Consider the following 25022-nt stretch of genomic DNA (forward strand, 5'->3'; position numbering starts at 1 on the left):
TTATAAATCCATTTTATTCTGTCAGATATAAAGCTTTGAACTGCAAGTAGGATTGTCTGCTCCAAGCAGCTTGAAATTTTAGGAAGTAAATAGTAATGCAGCCCAGAAGACAGATTGCCTTAATTAACATCCAGACTCCACCACTTGCTAGATATATTGACTTGGACAAGTTGCCCAACTTGTTATGCCTCAGTTGTCTTATTTTACAGATAGTAGTCCCTTGTTTATTGGGATTTTTATGAGGATTATAGTGAGCTATTGAAGGTAATAATCTGAGAACAAAACCTGGCACATCAAATGCTCAAGAACCATTGTTTTTACTCATATTCTATAAGTGGATTGAGTTGAATAAAGGGGGAAATTGGCAGATTTTTGTCTTTTCTTTACCCCTTGGTTCCTCTAGCCTTCTCAGCGGCACATCTGCTCTGTGCAAAATGAGAGGAATGAACAGAGAGAGGGGAACTTGATTAAGAGACTGTAGAGGCTCACAACCATCGTTTGGATCTTCCAGTGCTGGCTGTATAGTTATTCAAAGGGCTAATGGAAAGCAGAAACTGCCTTAGGATCATACAATTTTTTTTTTAATAATCAGTTGTCAAGTATTTATTGAATTCTACTTTAAACTGCAAGGTGTTATATAGGATCAAAACAGGTGTGAGACTTGGTCCCTGCCCTGAAAAAACTTCAGCTGCTTATTATGGATGTGAGATTTACACATACTACATTGTTTGAGAATAGTTGAATATTAAGCTGGTATAAGAACCTGGAAGTTAGAATATTACTGAGTTTAAGGAAGATCTAAAATAATATAGGAACAACATTCCTGGAAGAGGTGGAGGCTTGAATGTGTCTTTGAATATTAGTATTTGGAAAGTTGGTTCAAGTCCTTTAAGGTTTTAAATAAAGGTTTAAATAGATTCCTGTTTTATATAACATCCAAGAGATAAGCAAGATGATAGTAGAGTATATATTAGGAAGCTTCAGGAAATGAGAAGTAATTTTTGTCCCCTCTGTAAATGAGACATCCCTTTGAAATATTTTACAGCCCGTAATTACCTAGAAGTTTTGAAGAAATAAGAGATCTTATTCTTGAGAATGCTCTGGGTTGGAAGTTTTCCCTCCTTCAGTTTTATTTACCCCAGCTTTCATGTTCTTTACTCTTATATTTCCAACATAACTCTAATTCTGATAATTTTAGGTGATTTTTAAAAAGTCTGTAGGAACAGATACATTTATATACATTTTACCCTTTTCTACTTCCTAGAAAATGAATGGTCATCTCCGTTTGTTGAATATTGCCTGTGCTGCAAAGGCTAAGTGGAGACAAGTTGTGCTGCAGAAGGCTTCCCGGGAGTCCCCTCTGCATTTCAGCCTTAGTGGAGGAAGTGAGAAGGGATTTGGTATTTTTGTTGAAGGAGTGGAACCCAGCAGCAAAGCTGCTGATGCAGGACTGAAACGTGGTGATCAGGTAAGTAAAATAAGCAACCACTTAGATGAAAGCCTTATAAGTAATATATCTGCTACTTTTTTTCTCATCTGGCATTTTTTTCAAGTAAGCATGATCAATTTGAGGAAGTATTTTTTCGAGCCTTTTTTTAGAGGTAGTATTTGGAAATGGTTTATTTCAAAACTTTATTTGTTGTATATCCATTACTTTTAATGGAAAACGTGATATAGTATGGTCAGCATGATCGTCTGGGCACTATCAGTATGACCTTTTTTGAATATGCTGCCCATCCTCCAAGGATTAGGAAGCTGTAACAACAGGCAACTTTAGAATATTCCAGAAAGATCAATATGTGAATTAACACTTGCAAACTTTGAAGGAGCAAGCACTTTTCGCTCATAGCACTCTAAAATGTAAGTGGCTAAAGATTACCATAAACAATGGTTTCAGCTTAAATAACGTTTCTATGGTAACACAACTGCATCCGTAAGTAGAGTGAGCTAGTAAGGGACTAGGAAAAAGGAGAGACTGGGAGGAATTCGATGGGGAATTATTCTCTCCATATAAGTGTTGGGAAACTCTAGAGCAATTTATTTCAGAATGTGACTACTGACAACCTTATGTCCACCTCAGTCCTATTAATCATATTAATCACATTCACTGCAGATAAGGACTGGTAATCTTTTTTTTTTTAATTTTTTTTATCGAGTTCCTAACAGTTTACATCAATGTGAGATTTCAGTTGTACATTATTTCTTGACTGTCACCACATAAGTGCTCCCCTTCACCCCCTGTTCCCACCCCCCCACCTCCCCTTCCCCTGGTAACCACTGAACTGTTTTCTTTGTCCATGTACTTGTTTATATGGGAATCTATATTTTTAACAAAGCTCTCTAGATGATTCTCATGCACACCAAAGAGTGGTTTTCCAAATCTAGATGAATCACTTGGGGAGCTTACTTCTTCCCATTTAAAATTTTTTGTTTGTTGGTTTATTCATGAAGAATGTGGCTTTATTTTACTTTAAACTGAACCATACTATTATTTTTTTTAATTTTGAGGGCATTCACGTTATAAAAAGTTCTACACTCCAGAATAATGGTTATTAACTGGCCCTCAGGAGACATTTGGCAATGTCTGGAGATACTTTTGATTGTCGTGGACACTTGGAGATTACTCTTGGCATCGAGTGAATGGAGGCCAGCGATGCTGCTAAACAGCCTACAACACCCCAAATATCAATAGTGCAAGGGGTTAAGAAACTCTGATATGAAGTTTTAAGTCTCGCCTTCTTTCTCTAAGGGAGCTTTTTAAAGATAGAAATTTCTGGACTTTATCCCAGACTACTCATTAAGAATATCTAGGAGCTAGGATCCTGGAGTCAGTGTGTATATTCCAGTATTTTATTGTAAACACATTTAAGAATCTCATTCTTCACAGACAAAAACAATGACATTCAATGGTTTCATTCCTAAAAGAGGAGAGAAATTTATGCTTTTACTTCTTCTCTCAGTATTCCCAAGTATCATGGAAGTTATCTATTTTAGATCTAAATTATTGACATTTTTTAACATGTATTTTCCCTTTTAAAAATGCTTTTGATATTTGCATGAAGTTTCCTAAGCTTATTACTAACAATCATTTAGACATTTATACCTGCCTTATTGATTTCAGTGATCGCCTCCATCTATTGCCATATGTCTCCATTATTTTGATTCATCTCACAGTTGACTTCTGGTTCTTCTACTCCCTTGTCTAGTACTTTTTTCAAAAAGGGCAGTAGATACTATGGGTTTACATGTCCTTGCAATGTTTACGATGCTTTTGTTCAGTGGAGTGTTTTTCTTTTCTAGGTACCTTTGGTTCCCCTACACACACACCTACCGTTGCTTATAGATTCTTCTCTGTCCGTGGAATTCAAAATTTTCATTGGGATATGTTAAAAAATAGATCTCTTTATTTTCTTTGCATGGTACTAGATGATCCATTTCAGTATGTAGACTCAAGACTTTTTCAACTCTGGGAATTTTATTTGTGTGATTTTTTTCCTTTTCCTAATATTTTGTTTCTAAATGAATTACTTCTTTTTTAAATGTAATAAATTTGGGTTTAGAATATTGCACTAAAATTTGTACATACACAGGCAATAATTTTTATGATCTGACATGATTAAAATTTTTTCCTTAATATATAAACCATGCTGTGTTAAAAAATTTTCTTAATATGATCCCAGAGGGAATGAACTTTTAAAAAATGCTAATAGTAGATATTTGGGGAAGTACAACAATAGAGAGAAAAAAACTAAACAGTAATTCCCATTTCTCACAGAGATAACCATTGGTCACATATGGGTACATTTTATTCAAGTTTCGTTTTATTTTTTCACCATTATACTTCAAGTTGCAGAAGTAACTAATACTGTTTTTGTCTTAATTTGTATTTTTCTAATACTTTTCTCAAGATAATGGAAGTAAATGGACAAAACTTTGAGAATATTACATTTGTGAAGGCCCTTGAAATTTTGAGGAATAATACTCATCTTGCACTTACTGTAAAGACCAACATTTTTGGTGAGTTTTGTTGTAAAAACTATCTCAGCCTTTTTGCTTTTTTTTTTTTTTTGCTAATAGAAAAGGGAAAAGTCATTACAATGGAAAAAGAGGGGATAGTAAAATATAAACGTTTTATCTAAATTATTTGAACATTTTTTGGATCTTTCGTGTTGAAATATAGTATTATGTATTATAGAATTTTTGTTTTTCATTATTTATACTTATTGTTTTGAATTTTAAAATAGCTGTACAACTACATTCAGTCAGTCGTTTATGAAATGTCTCCTGAGCATCTTGTTATGTATATACTTTGCTGGAAGATACTGAGTGAAACTTAGAATGACATGAATCAGACTAAAAAGTCATGATCAGGCTTTCACCCCCTGCTAATGTGTCAGTCTACTTCTAATGTTTTAGCTAGCTTTCTGAAATAATACTATGAATGCCAGGTTAGCTATTTCATGGAAATAAATTGAGTAATACATCGAATTAATTAGTGAATTATAGATTTTTAATAACATACTCTGTCTTTCTATGTAAAAATATTGATTACCATGCCAATAGTGTGTTTTGATCATGTTTATATTTGAATGAAACAAGGACTAAGTGTGTACTTTTAACTTAACTATTTTTTCTTTTAGGAAAGACTTACTGTAATTTGGTTTCGTTAGATACCATAGGATTTTCTCTGAAATTCTGAGAAGAGCAACAGTAAAAACAGTATAACAGTTGAAAATTATCAAAGAAAATATGAGTCTTTATGAAGGAGGGAGGAAAAAATTCCTTTAGATCATTTAGGTTACAATTTGAGAAATAAGTTGAATTTTAAAGCTCTGCCTGTGGAAAAGGAAGTGTTTATTTATTTTCTCTTTTTTTCATTTTGGCTCCTCAGTATACTGCACTTAGTCATAATGAAAAGGGAAACATTTGGTATTTTTCCTCTTTTCACTTGAGTCCCGTTTGTTGAATTACATTATATTAAATCTGATATATAACTGTCTGTTAACAACTTCTTAATATTATAATAGTTTAGCATAGAATAAATAAGCCTGCACAGTTTTTGGATTTCTTGGAGTTTGGGTTCACATCTAGAAACGTCAACTTTTGGGTTAAACTAAATGGAGTCTGATTTTGAAAACTATGAAAGCAGAGCTTGCTCTGTCACCTAGAACAACTTACATCGTCTCTCCAAGCTTCACTTTCTCTTTCTCCAGTTCTATTTCATAAGATTCTTATAAGGATCAAATACTCTTAAACTTTTTGTGCCTGGCACATAATAATTACTAACTATTATCAAATATTATTATGTATAAAAATAGAGAGATAGTATAATATAGTGGTTCACAACATGAATGGAGCCTTGGAGACAGAAAAACTAGATCTGAAAGATACAAAAGTCAGAGAAGCCACAATCTCATAATTCTTTGAGTGATTAGAAACAATTGCCCAGCAGAACCCTGGATTAGATGTGGCAGAGGATGGAAGTTACGTGGTGCTGCAAAAGGGGACCCATACCCTCAATGCTTTCTATTTTACCCCAGGCAGAGTGTAGTCAGCCAACCTCAAGCAAAACACCAAAGAGTATCTCAAAGAGATGTTAGTAAAACATTTGTAGAAGTGGAACATTTCAGTTTGGATGAGGTACCTGGGATAAAGTCCTTGTAACTCTGGCACTACCATGAAACAAAATTGAGCAGTTAGGTCTTCCTTCATGGAACTCAAAGTCAGAACACCTACAAAAAGGAAAGCTGTGACCAGAAAATGAATTCGTGTAGATGATACCAAAGCAAACCATACTTGGTCATTTTGAACTGATTAAAACTGACAGGCAGAGATCACCAGCCATAGGAGAATTAGGACTATTTAAGGGGCATGGTGAGTAACCTAGTAAGTGAGCTTACAGATTCTAGAGAAAATAGTTAATTTAAGGAAGAAAAAGAAAACATTTCTAGAACTCTGCTCAAAGAGATTTAAAAATTCATCCCTTAAGAACAGGATGTTAAGAAAAGAGAAACAAGTCATTGAGAAAGAAATAACATGCAGAGTGACTTAAAATATAGTAGCAAAGAAAAAACATTTAATAGGAGGAATAAATAATAAGGTTGAGGCAATCTCCCAGACTATAAAACAAAAAAAAACAAAATAGGGGCCAGCCTGGTAGCATAGCAGTTAAGTTTGCGTGCTTTGCTTCAGCGGCCTGGGGTTTGCCAGTTCAGAACCCAGGTGTGGACCTACACTGCTTATCAAGCCAAGCTGTGGCAGACATTCCGCATATAAAGTAGAGGAAGCTGGGCACAGATGTTAGCTCATGGCCAGTCTTCCTCAACAAAAAGAGGAGAATTGGTAGTGGATGTTAGCTGAGGACTAATCTTCCTAAAAACAAAAAAAAACGGAATTGAGCACTAGTCCAGGAGATCTAAAAGAAAATGTGAAGAAGAAAGTATTTAGGAAACAGCAGATTATCCCAGAGTGAAAGAAGGATGTTACTCTTGTAATTCAAAAGGCCACCTATAATCTGAGCAAAATAAATTTTAAAAACTCATGTCAACCTTCTCTTTCCAGTATTGACTGAGAACAACTAAAAGAGCTAGACTAAATATAAAAAGTAGTTACAAACAATCATAAAAATCCAAAAAGATAGTAAACTACCACCTGACATAGAACAGAGAGGAAGTTAGATCTTAAAAAGATGGACTAGAGCTGTATCTGTCCTCGAGCATTTACCAGAACAAGAAGACAACTGAGAGATTGAGCCTCTTGGTAACAGACTCCCAGGAAAAGGTGAAAGAGTTGGAAGCCTGCAGTTGCCAGGAGCACAAACTCTGGGTGTGTCAAATCCCTTCCTCCTTCCTGAGACTGTACCCCAAAACGATGTCTCTTTTTTTCCAGGGCCGTTTTCTCATTCATAGAATGTATCTGAGAGAAGGAGCTGCTGGATAAACTCACATGTTTATAGTTTAGACCCCACCAAAGGCCAGAACACTCTAGCATAACAACTTTTGTTCAGATTGGGACCTTGAATGCCCACCTCTGAAGTGGATGTGGACTGTACTGTAGGCAACTCAGAGAATCTCAAGTTTTGGCCCCAGCCTTGGCTCTCAGATGCCTGGCAAAAGAAAATGAGAATCCTCTTTAGAGGATGCTAGCAGCAACCTATTATTTGTAAAAATAATTTTTTAAATACAGAGTCAAGCAAACAATCAAAGATTGTGAGACTCTTTTAACAGTCAGTATAAACCAGAACCAACAGAAACCTATCCTGGAGCTCCAACCGTAGGAGCTCCAGAATATCAAACGTAGACTGTAAGGTAACTGTCTTATGTCTATGATCATAAAAACCAAATTAAGGATTCCAGTTCTGGGTAAGATGGAGTAAACACATGCCACCCCTCATCTCCCATTCAACTCAATAATAAAACCTGCACAGAATCATGACCTACCGCTTTGAGAACTCAGAAAATTCAAAGTACCACCACCATCAGTGAGTTTGCCATGTTTTTCACTCCAATATCCCCTGGGCTGGACTCAAGGCAGTGTGAAACCTGGATGTGAGTATTGTGGTATAGATAAAGAAAGATCTGGGAGAAGCCTGGCTTGCGAAATGGGAAAGGGAACTCCTAAAGCTCAGACAGAGTTAAGGAATTCCCAGGTTTTTTCCTGCTCTCTTTCTCTCAGGCCCCAGCCTCCAAGCAATCCAGTGGCATTGACAATGGCCTGTAATAGAAGGCTGCACACGCCAGAATTCTGAGGGAGAGGGACCTTCCTCCCCCTGCAGTGGACCTATGCCCCCAAGAAGGCAAGGGCAACTTCATTGCTTTGCCCCATCCTCCTGTTACTTCGCCCCTAAGGCACTGCAGTGCCTTACAATTACAAAGTCCTATACATTTTCTTTCTATAGGACTGAAAAATGAAGCCTGAGGAACTGGAAAGTATCAGATTGATGACTGAGATGAAAGAGACAACTCCATAAAGTTATTTATGAAATCCTGGTCTCACCCCTGTTTTGCATATGCATGGATCTGATCCTAGTTAGCATACCATAGACTGAGAACTGATGTCACAGGTAGACCTCTGCTCAGGTCCCAGACTAACCACTAGGTGGCACAAAGTGGGCAAATCTATTTAGCATTGCAAAGGCTTTGAAAACTGAACCTTGGAACCACACCCCACAGAAGGCTAAGCAAAAATATCAACATTGTCCGTAGGATATAAACAGGACTCAGCAATTTTCAGTGTAAAAAGGATCCCTTGTTACAATTTTCTTTGTATTTACTTCATTTGGGATTTGGTGATCTTTTGAATTTGTGCATTGATAACTCTCATCAATTTTAGAAATTTTATGGGCATTATCAGTTCAAATACTGCCTTTGCCCCTCTCCCTGTATTCTTTCCATGTGGAAGATCAGTTACTTGTATGTTAGAAGATTTATTTTCCATGTACCTCTTACAATCTATTCTTTCCATTTTTTTCCCTCTTTCTGCTTCAGTTTGGGTCTTTTCTAATGACCTGTGTTTAAGTCTAGTTACCCTGTTTTCTGCTGTATCCATTCTGCTGTTAAACACACACAATAGGTTTAATTTTAGATATTAAATTTTCTCTTCCAGAATATCCATATGAATCTCTTTTATAAACTCTACCTCTGTTGCACTTCACTATTTTTTCATCCATTCTATCTTTCCTCTATTTTTAAGATATGTTATTAGGGGCCGGCCCGCTGGCGCAGCAGTTAAGTTTGCACATTCCACTTCTTGGCGGCCCGGGGTTCGCTGGTTCAGATCCTGGGTGCAGACATGGCACCGCTTGGCAAAAGCCATGCTGTGGTAGGCGTCCCATATATAAAAAAGTAAAGGAAGATGGGTATGGATTTTAGCTCAGGGCCAGTCTTTCTCAGCAAAAACAGGAGGATTGACTGCAGTTAGCTCAGGGCTAATCTTCCTCAAAAAAGATACATTTATAATAGTTATAAAATCCTTGTGTGTTAACTCCAACATTTGGATTATCTTCTGTCCTGTTTTCTCCCTCTGGTTATCAGTCATATTTTCTTACTTTGTGTGTCTTATAATTTGTTATTGTATGCTGTAGTTTATATATAAAGGAACCTTAGAGGATAATGAAATTAATATTTTCTCACAGGGAGGATTTGCCATTTCCTCTGTTTAAGCAGGTAGGGTAAAGGGAATTGAGCCAGGTCATGCTGGGTTGCAGAATTACGTAGACTTTGTCCAGTGGTTTCAAGTTGAGAGTAAGACTTGTTGTGTGCTTGATGCAGGCCCCTTGTCTAATGGAACTTTGTCTCTGAACACCGAGAGAGATTGTGGGAAATTTCACTCTGCTTTTTCACCCTTGTCCTCCTACCCCTACCCCCAATCTCTACCTCAGGCGTGGTTTTTGATTCAGTCTGGTAGCTTTCTGTCTCCTTTTTTAATCTGAGTTCAAAAAATCTTCAAAGATTTTGAGCTTAGGTCTTTAGCCTCCCACCCCAAGCAGGTAAGTCAGTCATGTGTTTGTTGCAAGTCCCTCCCTGTTGTGTGACTTTGTCCCTTAAGTACCATGAGACTGTAAGAAATTTCCAGCCAATCCCCAGCCTCCTGAATTGTCCTGCTATTCAAGATATCCCATGGAGAAAAGTGACCCTGCTTTTGGGCTTCTCTGTATTCCAGTTTTCATGCCAGTACTCAAGGCCGTCAAACATTCTCTCTCTAGTAGAGTCCCTCTACTTGATCTGCATCTCATGTTTAAACTTGGCAAATGTCCCCAGAGAAGAAGACAGCTGGCAATCTCAGTTTACCCTCTTCCTGCTCTGGAATTTTATTCCATCTATTCCTCTTGGCTTTCACAACTTTTTAAAAAGTCTTTAAAAATCCCACCACTCATAAGTTATTGTTAGCATTTTAATTTTTTAATAAAAGTAATACATATGTTTTGAAAATTAAAATACTACCCACATGATGGAGCCATAGTGTGTACAGTATTCTGTACCTTTCTACATCAGTTCAAACCAATATTTACTTCTTGTATAATTGTTTCCACATAGAATTCCATTGAGCTGATAGCATTTTAAAGGATGTTTTAGTTTGTTGACAGTTTTTGCTGTTAACAATGGTGTAATAAAAACCCTTTGTACTTATCTTTTATGCTTGTGTAGATATACCTGTAAGATAAATTTCTTAAAGTGGAATACTTTTGACAATTACTGCACAGTTTTACTTTCTAAAAGTTTACCCCAATCTACATAGACTTCATTCATCAGTGTATAAGAATGCCTCTGCAGTGGGTATAATCAACTTTTGGTTATTGATATATATTCTTTAATAATGAGGGAGGTCGAGCACCTTTTTTATGTTAACATTTCTTTTTTTTAAACAGTTTTCTCATTGTCCATTTTTATATTGAGTTATCTTTTATTGATTTGTTTGAGTTTCTTATAAATACAGTACCTTTTATCTTAAGGGTTGCAAATACTTTCCCCAAGTTATTTGTTTTTTGACTTTCCTTGTTTGTGTTTTTTTCTTTGTATGTGTGTAAACACTCATACACACATACTTATATGTGGAGAGTGAGAAATTTTTAATCTTTATTTAGCCAAATTTATTAAACTTTTATTGATTCTTGACCACTTTCATTTCTGATTCACATATCTGATATTGTTTAATGGCATTGTAATTACATTTGCTCACAATCATTAATTTTTGTCTTTAATTTTTTTAATTAACACAGTAATTTCTTTTTCTATAAATCAAGCTTCACAAATTTTTGCTTATGATTGTATTCACAAGTACAATGAAGATATAAACCACTGTGTACACTGTTGAGTCCCCCTACATACACACCACAGCCAGGGATATCTGCTGCCCATTCAGAGATTGCCTGTTGCTCTTAACAGAGAAATCAGACACTTTACCGTTATCAGGCCCCTTTTCTACCTTGTTCTCTAGTCATCTTCATTTTCTTGAACTTTCCTTCTGCCACAGGGACTTTGGACTTGAGATTTCCTCTGCCTAGCATCATTCCCCCTTCCCCTCCCTTGGCCTAGTTAAAATCTGCTAACCTTAATGATCTCTTCTTACACAGTGACTTAATTAGGGAAGATTTTCCCTTTCCTGCTATCTTAATTAGTTTGTCTCATTGTGTTCTCTCAGCACCGTGTATCTTTGACTATATATTCCACAGCAGGAGGAATCTACAAGCATATAGTAGTGTAGTACCTGACTTGTGTTCATAGGTCAGTAAATATTTTCTGAATGGATGAATACAGTAACTTGGTTTTAACTCAGAAAAGCATTTTTACCTTTACCACGTGGCTTAAAATAAAGTGAAGTTTTAAAAATAGAAACTGAAAGGAATTTACTGTATTTTAATCAAGGAGAGTATCTTTGAAAAGTGACTCCTAAAGATTTCCATTATTTTGAAGACAGAAAATGTGCTTTTTTTTTTTTAAGCTGTATGTCTTGTCTTTTTTAAGATTGGCACCTGAGCTAACAACTATTGCCAATCTTTTTTTTTTCCTCTCCTCCTCCCTAAAGCTCCCCAGTACATAGTTGTATATTCTAGTTGTGAGTGCCTCTGATTATGCTATGTGGGATGCCGCCTCAGCATGGCCTGATATGAGGTGCCATTTCTGCGCCCAGGATCCAAACCGGCGAAACCCTGGGTCGCCAAAGCGGAGTACGCAGACTTAACCACTCAGCCATGGGGCCGGCCCCAGAAAATGTGCTTTTAATAAACTTGCAATGTGCTTAGGTAATTTGATATCATCCTGGTTGAAACTTTAAAAATGATCCAGTTTTACAACTGAATATCAAACTATGTTGTAATGCATCAATTCTTAAGGCTCTATCCATTTGAATCTTACTTGTAAGTCCTTTGATATTGTTGGAAACTGTTGATTTATCCCAAAAACAACAGAAAAGATTGCAGTTATCTTTGTTTTGGGTTTCAGTGGGCACATTTGTACAATTTATAGCTTTTCTTCTCTAAACATACAGAGTAATGCTGCTCAAAGCTACACCTGCTGATAAGTTGTAGTTCTGTATCTCATGTGGCAGAAGACCTGCATATTCAAGAATATGCGGCCACTATTTTTTGTGTATGTGCGGACTCCCCCAGGCACCATGAGTTTTTAGGAAAGTTAGCTTCTACTTTAGCATTTGTCTTTTTAGTACTTTTTTCCTCTAGCAGCTTGTCTTATTTTTTAAAGCAACCACCAAAAAAACTTTTTTATGACGTTACTGAATGAGAAATAGGTGATACAGACTTTCCTAAATGAAAAATGACACACTAATAGGTTCTCGATATATAGTCTTACACAGATTGATCTTTCTTTCGCCTTATCCCAGGGAGATATCACCCCTCTCACAAGGTGAAAAATCGAATCTAGGCAAAGAGATTGCTAGACAGCACATCCCTCACTGTGCTTGCAACCCTCCTTAAGGATGAAGTAACTCACTAGAAACTTAGGGTTGACAGCAAGTTATCTAAGAATAATTGGTGGTTTGCTTCAGACCACTATAGCGAGTGTTTATTAGCTGCTTTACTGAGTGACATAAGTCTCATACATGTGACTTTGAGGAAACTGTCATATATCACCAAATTTAGTAGTGTTTATTTCTGGTAAAATCAGGCCCAGTGAAGCACTTCCCACTTTTTTAATGGCTAAGTTTTACAAATCTGAGCCTGACTGTAGTACTTACATCTCATCTCAAATATATTATGATAAGGAATAATGTATAACTAATAGAATCTAAAGGTCTGTTTCTATAAAATCTGAGTTGATTAGCAATTATATTACTTATTACCTACATAGGAACCCCTGGACTTTTCAAACACGGTGCATCCTGCCCTCTTCCTTTCCATTTTCCCAAGAGACTTTGTTTTATCACTACTAGACAACATTAGAAGTATAGTCAGGTATAAAAGATGAAGAGGAAAGTGGGTATAGCTGATAAATAACGGATGGGTATAAATTCCGTAATGTTTAATGAATGGGACTGTGAAAGGCCAAGTAATACAAAGCAACTGTTTATCCTTAAACTTTGTTGTTGATATGAAAACTTTCTAATGAGAAGGAAAGAAATGACAAGTCTATTTATTTCTTTCCACAGTGTTCAAAGAGTTACTTAGTAGGACTGAACAAGAGAAATCTGGTGTTCCTCATATTCCCAAAATTGCTGAAAAAAAAAGTAATCGCCATTCAATCCAAGATGTACCAGGAGATATTGAACAGACATCACAAGAGAAAGGAAATAAGAAAGTAAAAGCAAATACGGTTTCAGGTGGAAGAAACAAAATCAGGAAAATTTTGGATAAAACACGATTTAGTATCTTGCCTCCAAAACTGTTTAGGTAGGTAATGCTGATCTCAGTCATGTGTAGGCATTTTCCTATTGACTGTGCAGTTTTTATTTCGGGGAAGGGAAGTTTGGGTTAGTTTTGTTTTTTATACAACTAATGTATCATAAAATGTACAAGCAATCTATAAATAAGAAAGAATAAATTTTGAATGTTTCCCCATCACTTCTATGAAGTTACCACTGCTAGATTATATATTCTTCCATTAGCCTTGTTTTGAATATTAGAAAAGACTGACTGTTTTATGAAATCTTTTTTTGTATATTTTTGATCCCATTTCAGTACCTTTATCTACAAATTTGAACACCTTAAATCTTGGGACATATTCAGTGATACTAGTTTTTGGTCTTTTAAATCATCTTTCTTTTATTGCACTATTTATTCCCTCCTAAAATCCTAAAGCTGACCTTTTTAATCAATTCTGTTTCAGTTTCCAAAGTGAGATGTCCCAAAAACTGCATAAAACTTTAACATTTTAAATGTAATTTAAGGTCTGCAAGATACTGATGAAATCAAGCTACTGCAGTGTCATGGTTGAGAATGACTCTAGTATATATTATATCTGTGTATGTTATACATCATCTACTTCCTAAAGCAATCACAAAAGTTCTAATCAAATGCAGTACTTATACTTAGTGCACAGTAGGCACTCAGTATTTGTTGAGTAAGTTAGGGCAATGAATTGACCAGTGAAAGAAAGCATATTCAAACAAAATATATTCACAAAAATACTTAATTGGTTCCTGGTAGTTCCTGGCACTGTGCCAGGTGACAGTTACAGAGCTGGAACATGGTAGTCCCTACCTCTAAGGAATTCATATTAGGAACCCTTTATTCTCCACACATTTGTTATACAGTAGGCACAATATCCAGAGATAGAAATACAGAAAGATAAGTAAAGCAAGTTTTTTGTCCTCTAAGAGTTGATCTTCTAAAAGAGAAGGCAGGGAAATGGTGCATTACAGGATGATAAGTGTTTTGACCTGTACAAAGTCAGAAAAAGCTTGGTAGGTTTGAGTAGACTGTTTGTGAGTGCACACCTCGATATGAAGCAAGAGAGATAGGTAAGTGCTAGGTTGTGAAGGACTTTGAATGTTATGCTACAGATAGTGATTTCGTCATGTCATAATAGGGAGCCACAGAAGGCATATGATGTGATAAGATTTGCTATTTTAGGACGATCTCTCTTAGCTGTGGTAGTGGTCTGGAGTTGAAGGTGCCGCACAACGTAGCAGTAATAGCAAGGAGACCAATTAGGAGGCAACTTGGAACTAGGTAAATGTTTGCTGTCATCTGTTACCTAGTTAAAGATCTCAAAGATTTCCTGATCAGAAAATTCTCTTCTTGAGTTGTTTCCAGTCAGGGAAACGCATTTACTCTTCATTTAATTTGGGCCTCACAGAGGACTGAAACATCCTGAGCTCTGTCCTTAATGTCACTCATTTCTAGAAAGTTTATTACTCATTCCTTTCTGAGTGACTGCTCTCCTTGAGGTGAGTGGTTTGTATAAATCATAATTTTAAGATAGCAAAATTCTTTTAATATTGAGCATACTGTAGTATGACAGCAGCACAGCAAACACTATAAGACAAGTTTTATTCTCACAAATGAGAATTGAGTAAGGAGAATGTAAGGGGAGCCAGCCCAAACTGAAGAGACTGGGGACAATTTTGGATGGCCAGAAGTCTGCATGAATGCACTGAGCAAAGGGGAAAAGAATGGAGGGTCAGAAGGCAGTAAAGAATTCACAAGGGGAGTTCCTCAGGAGCTAACAGCCTGAGTTCCATTTCCAGAAACCCTGGTGGGTTAGGTCTGGAATACATATATCTCTTTTAACTGGTTCTCATTTTGAACAGTAGCACAGTTGTGACATGTGTCGTCTAAAACCAGAGAACATTGTGATTTTAACTGACTAGCTTGTTAGTGTCACATTCCCACTGGTTATATTCAAGTTTCAGGTAGCTAAATCACTGTCGCCTTTCCACAGTATCTCCTTCAGGGAGTGAGAATTGGTTGCTCCACCTGTATTCTCTCTTTGGTTATAGCAAGAGGCATGGAAATTGAGGTGACCAGGAACAATCATTTGAGTATTCGCCAGCATTCTTTCTTTATATTGGTACCCCAAGAAATGAAAGATATAGTAGAAATAGTTTTACTTAAACTCAGAAGGGATTTTGGGTTTTTTCCACTTCAGTCTGCAAGTATTTGTTGAGTCTTTTGCTTTGTGCCAACAGGATGCTATGGGCTATAAATACAAACGTGAGTAAAATGCTGCCCTTCAGGAATTAATATTAAACTGACTATCTCTTCTAACATGTTTCAGTGAAGTAAAATGCCAATAATTTCAGCCTTAAAAATGCCAAAAAGGGGCCAGCCTAGTGGCACAGCGGTTAAGTTCGCATGTTCCGCTTTGGTGGCCCGGGGTTCTTCACTTCAGATCCCGGGTGTGGACCTATGCACTTCTTGTCAGGTAACACTGTGGCAGGCATCCCACATATAGAGTAGAGGAAGATGGGCACAGATGTTAGCTTAGGGCTAGTCTTCCTCGGGGGGAAAAAAGCCAAAAAACAGATTATTTTAGTAGAAATCATAAGTGTTTTCTACTGGCGCATATTTTGCAGAGAGAACCCATTTGTCTTTTTACCTTTCATACTAGTCACTTTGCATTTTTGAGAACATATGTCACATTTCTTGGCACTTAATCATTACAGATAAATTCAGACAACCCATTTTGCTACACACACACAAAATTGCTAAAACTTAGTAGAAAAATAGGCAGAGAATGTGAATCAGATGTTCTGTTAATAAATCAAAGATACACAATTTAAAACAGGATACTGTTTGTTTCATCAAAGGTTGACAGATAATTATTAGGACCACAATTAATAACGTAGGATAGATAATAAGTTCAGACTACTGTTGGAATATAAAATGATGCAAGCTTTCTATAAGGCAGTTGGGCAGTTTTTTTATTAAGGGCTTAAAAAATGTTCATACCTTTGATTCAGTAATTCCATTTCTAATAATTCGATGAAGATTTATATACAGATGTTCTTAGAAATATTATCTATGAAAAAACAAAATTGGAAATACCCTAAATGTCCAACTTTAGGGGTTGGTTAAATAAATTGTGCTCTATACCTTAAAAATGACTAGAAGGAAAAATGTTGATTGTGGTTTTCTCTAGAGTGTGGTTTTATAGGTAATTTTTTCCCGTTCTTCCTTGCTTGCTTGTTTTCTATATTTTTAAAATTTCCTACTTTGATTGAAAAAGAATTTGATTCCACAATTTCTGGACATCTCCTATGTGCCAGGGTTCTTTGGAAGGGGCACTTGCTCTCTGTCTTTGCAGCACTCCCTTCTCTGAGAGGAGAGGATGCATTGTCACAGAAGTACTTTAAGAAAGGATGTCTACATCTGGGAGAGGAGCAAAGAAAACGAACGTAAGGAAGGAACAAATAGTCGAGGCAGGAATAGATAATTCCCTAAATCCCTAACCATGACAAATTTTCAAATGAAAGAATGCTGCTGAAAGTTAGAATTAAAAAAATTTATTGATATTGAATAACATCTGTAAATTAAGACATAGTGTGGTTTTTATTGATGTGAGAATATTTCACAATTCAGGAAACGTGATCTCCTGTTTTTTAATCACTCCGCTTTTGTTTTGTTTTCTTTAATCACAAATTGGCTAAGTAACATCTTTGTATTATTCATTGTTAACAGCCCCAGAAGTAGACTACCGTGTTTGCTTATCAGAAGTTATTTTTCTCCCCATTTCTTGTCAGCATACTTTCTTTGTTTGCTTTTAATATTGGGATTTTTTTTATTTGCATATTGATGATATTTATGCAGCCTTTTTAGTTTCATATTATGAAGTCAGTTTAGTGTCGGGGAATTACTGAGGAATTTTTCAAAACTATCTTGTTTTTGTTACTGCATCACCTTCTCAGGAGACTGTTTTGGTAAGAAATGACATGGCTATTTGCAAATGGGCTTTATCAATTCAGCTTCCAAACAAGCATGGATATTTTTCCAATTAGATTCTATTTCATTCATGTCATAGCATGAGTTGTCCATAACATTAATATAGTTTCATTTATACGTGCTCACAGCTTACCATAAATTTGTAACCAGCTTTACATTATTATAACTGAATAGTGTCATATCTGTTGCTTATTAAAAAGCAAAAGTAATGTTAAATAACGGCAGTAAGAGAGAGAAAGACTTTTAGTATTTCATGCCCTTCTCTCACTGTAGTAAATTCCAACTTACTGCAACTGATGCAGCCACTTCTCTTTAAAAGAAAATTAACTTCTTAACACTGTTAAATTTGCTCCTACATTGATTATTAGTAGTACCAGCTAATCTCCTTAACAATTTGCTTTGTTGAATTCAGTTATCTGATCCTTTGTCTCTAAAAATTGTCAGATTTGTTTTCAAAAATCAATTAAAGAAACACTGTTGTATTAAAATATATATTTTTTCTACATAATTTAAATTGTTGCCAGATTACTTAAAAAACTATGAATAAAATATCTGTGAAAGCCCTCCTTTTTTTCTCTTACCTAACCTTACAGCATTTAGCTCTAATCTTTAGGAATATACACATAATTATAAAGAGCCAATTTAGGATAAATACAAATTACTTATCAAATTAAGATATTTCCTTCCTTTATCTTTATCTCTCAGATTAGATTGCCTTCTCTCCCCAGGAAAACATTTCCTGTTTCTATAGTGCCTTTGCCTGTTGTACCCAACGTACCCTGCACTGTTTCTCAATATGAATTGTTTATTCTTCCTAGGTTTGTCCTGTCTATTTTAGTTTTGGTAGGAGTATTTCACTATTTTCCAATGTGCCAAAATGTTACCCACATGACCTAATTTAATCCTCACAGTAGTCTTGAGGGATAGATAGTATTATTCACATTTTTAGATGAGGAAACCAATGTCCAAAAACAGAAAGAAATTTCCCTGAGGTTGCACAGCTAATAACCCAGGTCTGTCTGGCATAGCTTGCTCTTGAAATACTTATCTTTGCTCTCTTCCATGTCTTCATGCTCTTCCTGACTCATCTGCTCTTTCTCATCCTAGCTCTGTCTTCCTTGTCTGGCTATTAACGGTTCTTTAGCTGTTGATTTAACTGTCCTCTGCACACCATCTTGCGTAGTTTCCTAATCTGCCTAAATCCTATTTTTTACTCCTAACATAGTCTAGATGTATCCCATATCACTCATTTTTAAGATAAACCTCAATCTATTTTATGATAATAGGTAAGTATTCTGTGATACCTCTGTTTGTGTAGCTAGTACTGGGTAGAATGCAGCATTGAATAAAAAATAGATGAGAATTAATATTAACGTAAAGCATTAGTTTTAAATAAGCACAACCCTTAGAAGTAAGTGGTGTTTTGGTTGTTGATGCTGATGGAAATCTCTTTTTCATTGCTATCCTGTGTTTGTGTAGGAGCGTTTCACTTATTCTATGTTTGATAGGACTTGGGGGGGGCGGTATCTAAAACTTAGAGAGTTTCTGTTTCTTCGTTTTTGTCTTTACTCTTAGATGGATTTAGAGTTGCCTGTGTAACACCACTAAAATATTTAAAGGAAGGATGTACTGTTTGCTTAAATATGGCCATTTAATTGACACTCGTTTTTGAAACCTTTAAAGGGAATTAACTATAGACGACTTGCTTTCTGCTCTGGTTTTGATGTTTTCATCTAGGGAACAGCCAAATAATTAGGCTTGAGAGATGACAGAAGAAGTAATGTGCCTTTAGAATCAACTTTAGAGACTATAAAATTCTTTTTCTTCTATTTTCATTTCTGGTCCTCTTTTTCCTTCTCTTTTTTATTTGTCACATATTCCCATTGTTGTTTGTTGCTATTCTCTGTGCCATCTTCCTGTTATCTCTTCCCTGTTCTTGCTGGTTTGGGCAGTTCTCAGGTTGTTCTTAAATTTAAAGGCCTCTCTTATTTTGTCACTCAAGCCTGGCTCCATTGTTTTCTACACCCTGCCATATTTTTGGTTTGGATTTAGACCCAGCTCCCTCCTTTGCCTAGAAGGTCACCAGGCTTTTCTGTTGAGAGAGAGAAGCTTGCTGTGGTGTAGCTATGCATTGTTGGATACATATATTAGTGTGCACTGAAAGTGGAGGATCTCAAGGGCTCCCTAAACACTCAGGTTCACTTTCTCTACCAAAACCGGCAGTAACTAAATATGACTATTTCTCTATGATGTAGTAGAATTACTTAGATGTATAAGTTAAATTTTGAGTGTAATTGTTAAAAATATATTTTATTACCATTTTCATTATTAGTTGTCCTTAATTTTTAAATTGCTGTAATATTTCAATCTAATTTTTAAAATCACCACTTTGAATTGGTTCTATTATGCCTTAGTGCACAGAGAACAGAAATGTTTACTATTTAGAACCCTCAAATACTTCAAAGTGATATATGGCTTTTTTTGAAGTGATGGAGGCCTGAGCCAGTCACAAGACGACAGCATTGTGGGAACGAGACACTGTAGGCACAGTTTGGCTATAATGCCTATTCCTGGAACACTGTCATCCAGCAGCCCTGATCTCCTGCAGCCTACCACCAGCATGTTGGATTTTTCCAATCCTTCAGGTAATTTTTGTTTGTGATTTTTATGTAGCCATATTGGTACCACGTGGACAAATAGGTGGTTGAGCCCTGTGCAACAAATACTAAATTTGCTTGCAGCCCTCTTATCTCACCTCCAGCTTATGACTTCATGCAAAAGCTAAGGAGAAGATTATGTCTTTTTGTCTAAGCTGGAGTGATTCTTCCTCCAATATGAAATAAAAGTACACAGAAAAGAGATCATATTTACATATCTCTTGGTAACCCTAATCCGAGCAGTGGAATGAAAGCAGAAATACTTTTTTTTAATCTAAGTGGCCTCATTTATCTTCCTCTGTGATGTACAGAAATGTGTTAGTAATTCTCTAGAAACATTGATTTCCCCCTCAACGCCTGAAGCTAAAGTTTTTTTGGTCATATATTATGAACTAAAGTACTATAGTGTCTTTTTCATTGGTGTTCGTACTTTCAATTTGGGACATCAAGTTAATTTTTCTACATCTGCAGAGCCAGAAATAGTCATTTAGCTGTGTAATCTAAAATTTCATTACAAGGAAGAACAGCTTAGACTTTGAAGAATTGTTTATATATCCATCACTTGAGAGGATTTAAGATGACTTTCAATAAAAGACACATGCAATTAAGAACTGAAATATATAATTGGGTCCAAGCAAGGGAGGGAAACAAATAACTCTACAAAGATCAGCGTAGTTGTAATTCAGTTTTAGTTTTGAATCTGAAGTTCCCAGCAGCTGGCATAAAAAGGGAGGAAACTTGATTACGTAAATCTCAGTATTAGAAAGGAGTAAATATAAGTGTAGTGGTAAAGTTTATGTTTTATTATAGTAACTTAAATAAAAACTCTAGGATAGGATAAGAATGCAGTTTAACGAAAGTCTCTCTGCACATTGTTTCTTTCTTTTTGTTTCAATTGCCTCTTAACACTAGAGAGATTAACTACACACAGTAATCCGTCTTTGACACATCTTACTCTCTATGTGACTACCAGTGTTCTTTCTAGAACAAAGATTTTAGTGAGTCATTGCTTTGCTTAGAAATTTCTAGTGGTTTCTGTGTTAGTCAGGATTCAGTCATGAGATAGAAACCACTCCAGATATTTGATCAGAAGTTAGTATAAGTTATTGTCACCAAGGTATAAATTAACTACCATTTTTAAAGGGTCAAAAAGCAAGCATTGAGGTATCACAGAGGTAGGAAAACTGCAGGTTGGATTCAGCATCTGGTACATGAAAGAAATGCCACTACCAGGCTGAAGAAAGTTTTCCTGGAGTGATATAGAAATAAAAAGCTCCTATGAAAAAACAGAGCAGCAAGTCTCTTCATCTAACCTTGCGGTTTACCTCTGGTGCCCTCTTTTGGCAGAGCCTAAGAGAGAGTCATTTGGCAAAGAAGAAATGTGGTTTGCAGAGTTTCAGCCCCATCATGACAAGGCCAAGTGGGTCAGGAGCCTAAAGACAATAACTTAATAATTGCCAGTGTCCAGTTTTCAAGGCATAATTATAAACCTCTTCTAGCCTCTTGTTCTGCCATTCTCCCCATTGTCACCTCATCCATCTTTCCTGAGTGTAGCATGTACCTTCAAAACTCTTTCTTTGTCCATACTGTTTGCCTCCTGTGTTGTCCTCTCCCTGCGTATCTAATGAAATTTTTCTTACTCCTCAGTGCTGAATTCAAATGTTACCTCATCTGGGAAACCCAGGTCCCTCTGCTGCAGAATCAGTCCCTCTTTTTCCAGAAAACTCTAGCACATTTTCGTTGTCTCTCTGTTGCTTGTCATGTAAGCACCATGGGAATTTATTTCCATGTCTGTATGTATGTGTTCCACAGCGATCCTTCTTACACTACACTCACAAATAAAATATTTTCACTCTACCAAAAGCACAAACTAAATATGCATCCTTTCGTGACTAGTGTTTAGGGACATGATTTATAGATTGACTGATTTCTATGTCTGTCCTTTTGCCATAGGTATATGCAGAAGTGGGGCTGAGGGAGTAAGGGGTAGGTTTTAAGGAGAGGAGAGAGAGAGAAGTAAACTGGGGATTTTGCTGGGGGAACAAGGGGAAGAGGTTGGAATCATTGAAATTTAGACACTGGAAGCCCCGTGGCACTTAAAGTCAGATCTGTGGAGAGGAGGTGCTGCTCAGCTTGATTTCAGATTGATTGCATAATTCTCTCATTGAAAACATGTTTAAAGAGCTGAAGATGCACTTTTAAAATCTATTCAGAGAATATCAGTCTGCAGCCTGTGTCCATACCAGCAATATAAGTGAACACATATAAGATAGGTATTTAACTTATATGTTATAGTTTTAAACCCCAAAATGTGCAACTTTATGAAAGACTTTTTATAGTGCCATTTTATGTTGAATAAGATATTCATTACCAATTCCCAATTCAGCTCCTTAAATTATATATGACAGCACTGAATTTTAGGTTAGCTGTGTATGTCACGTATGTATATTGCAATACATATATAACGTCAACTGAGTTTGATTAACATATTAATGTTGATCTCAGCCATGTTTATACTGCATGTTTAAGTTATTAGAAAGTGGGGACAAAGCTACAGACCTGTTAGTTTGCTTTTGATTACTGACTTTTTTATGGTTTTGCTTTGTTTTTGCTGCGTACAGCTGTTGGTTTTTACTGTAAGTATCTTGATTGTATTCATTCTAGTGCTTAGATTTGTTTGCAGCATTTTATTAGTTTTTGAAAGTCAAATGATATAGAATTCAATGAAGTAGGAAGCAGAACTTTTCTATTCACTTATAAGGTTGCCGGTATAAACTGGTGTGTACTCTTTTAGTCATTTTCTTTGAATATATGTTTTTATACTCATAGAATCAGAGTATACATACTATTCTATAACTTCTGAAAAGTTTTTTGGAATTTTTGACCTAATACGAGATGAAGCCTAGAAGAATTTGGAGTGTGGCTAAAAGGATTTTGAAATTGAAGTTTTCTGAGTCTGCGTGTGGAACTTTTGGCTTACTCTTTTTCATTTTAAAGGCACAAGCCTTTTATTTGATTTCTTTTTCTTTTTTTTTTTCTTTCTTTGAGAAAGATTAGCCCTGACCTAACTGCTGCCAGTCCTCCTCTTTTTTCTGAGGAAGACTGACCCTGAACTAACATCCGTGCCCATCTTCCTCTGCTTTATACGTGGGACGCCTGTCACAGCATAGCGTGAGAGGCAGTGCCATGTCCGCACCCAGGATCCAAACCGACGAACCCTGGGCTGCCAAAGCGGAACATGTGCGCTTAACTGCTCCGCCACCGGACCAACCCTGATTTCTTAAACTTTGAGTAAACTTTAAATTTTTTTCTGCATTGCAAGTCTGAGTTATTTTACTCCATTTCTTAGAATTAACAGTTGTTCATTTAATTGTATATTCTTCCAGAAGTTTCTGTGTAGGAAAAAAAATGTCTATACCATTCCCTTCACCCCAAATGATATGCTGTACTTCTCCTCCACTTAGCCCATTTTGCTTAGCAATATACCTTGAGTACTTTTCTGTATCGAGATGTATTGTTCTACCAAAATTTTTTAAGCAGTTGATAGTGTTAACATTTAACCAGTCCCCTTTCAATGGACATTTACAGTGTTGCCTACACCTCTGTGTTTACATATCTTTACATGTTTTATGTTTGCATTATTATTATATTTTAAATTTTGTTAAAAATTTTATGGAAATTTGTTTCCCCTCCTGATATATAAGTACCTACAAAATATCGTCTGTTTTGCCTCTTGGCCTACAAACTTAAAATATTTACTGTCGGACTCTCTATGTAACAAGTTCACCAATCCTTGATCTGTACTGTTATACGACTACCCTGTGTTTTCTTTATGACACTTTTCGCTATACGGGTTGTCTTATTTACTTACTTGTCTGTCTTTCCTTGTACCACCCGTTACTCTCTTGAATATAAGCAAGTCCCTGAGAGCAGAGACTTTGTCCATCTCATTTATTACTGTATCTTCATCACCTCAACACTGTTGACACATAACAAGCACTCCATAAATATTTGTTCATCAGTTAACAATTTAAAGCAGAATGAAAAGGTAGTCTTTGGGGATTTTTTTAGGATTGTCTTAAATACCTAAAATATTCTCCCATTGTTAGTGTAATCTTAGGGTCAATACCTGCATCCTTCAGGTATTTCATTATTTAATTTTACTCATGCAAGATTATAGTTGGCACTCTAGAAATTTTGCCTTTGGGTTGAAAGTCCAGATATCTGAGATTCCTATTCATGAATTCATTTACCTTTTATATAAGAATTTTATTAATAAAGTATGAATCATAAAACTAATAAATGCTGTACTCCTCCAAGATTCTTTTTAAATGTCTGTTTTGCCCTATGGGATTATATTTTTATGTGCATTCTACCTCCTTACCTAAAATTTGAAATGATTACATCATTTTTCCTTCTTGATTCAACTTTATACTAACCTTATATTTACCATTCATCTAATCAATTAACATTTGAGTGTCTGCCATGTGCCAAGTATTATGTTTGGCATATATGATATTCTCCCTCTAGCAACAAACATATTTGTAAAGAATATGTATGTATTATGTATGTAACAATTCTAAAATAAAAAAGGAGGTTTACACTGATATTAGTGCAGAGAAATTTTTTCCTCTGATGTCTCTCAAATGGATTTCCAAATTGGCACTTACTACCTTGGCAGACTCATCAGGGTTTGGGTTATGGAGTGCCCTTTGGATAATCTCATGTGTGGATCTGATCTAGAGGTACCCTTTTATGATGCCTGAATCCCTCTGATGTTACTTTATAGCAGTTTGTCCTTTGCATGGGACATAATGGCTTTAACAGAGTATCACTTTTTTTACACTGTTTAGCAAGATACACGACTCTATTCCTTCCCAGATGATGTTATATTATGTATGTTGGCAGCAAGAGAAGAGAAAATGAAATGTGTGCAAATTCTCAGTCTATCTTTGTGAATAAATTTCTCTGAAGAAATTAATAAAAGGGATCAGAACATCTCCCTATTCCTTCAAGATCAGCGAGGCCTG

The 25022-nt window shown here is 36.0% G+C and overlaps 1 protein-coding gene across 10 annotated transcripts in view; it reads left to right on the plus strand.

Annotated features, from left to right (window-relative positions):
• The window catches only part of RAPGEF6 (Rap guanine nucleotide exchange factor 6), a 204212-nt gene that overhangs the window by 132060 nt on the left and 47130 nt on the right, over positions 1–25022 (plus strand). For all 10 annotated transcript variants that reach the window (XM_070517465.1, XM_014827310.3, XM_044780408.2 and 7 more), the window contains 4 exons: positions 1265–1468; positions 3909–4017; positions 13102–13342; positions 19823–19980. In XM_070517465.1, coding sequence (XP_070373566.1) covers positions 1265–1468; positions 3909–4017; positions 13102–13342; positions 19823–19980 — 712 coding nt within the window. The remainder of the gene's footprint in view (positions 1–1264; positions 1469–3908; positions 4018–13101; positions 13343–19822; positions 19981–25022) is intronic.

This window comes from Equus asinus, chromosome 9, assembly GCF_041296235.1.
Source record: "Equus asinus isolate D_3611 breed Donkey chromosome 9, EquAss-T2T_v2, whole genome shotgun sequence".
Lineage (NCBI taxonomy): Eukaryota > Metazoa > Chordata > Mammalia > Perissodactyla > Equidae > Equus > Equus asinus.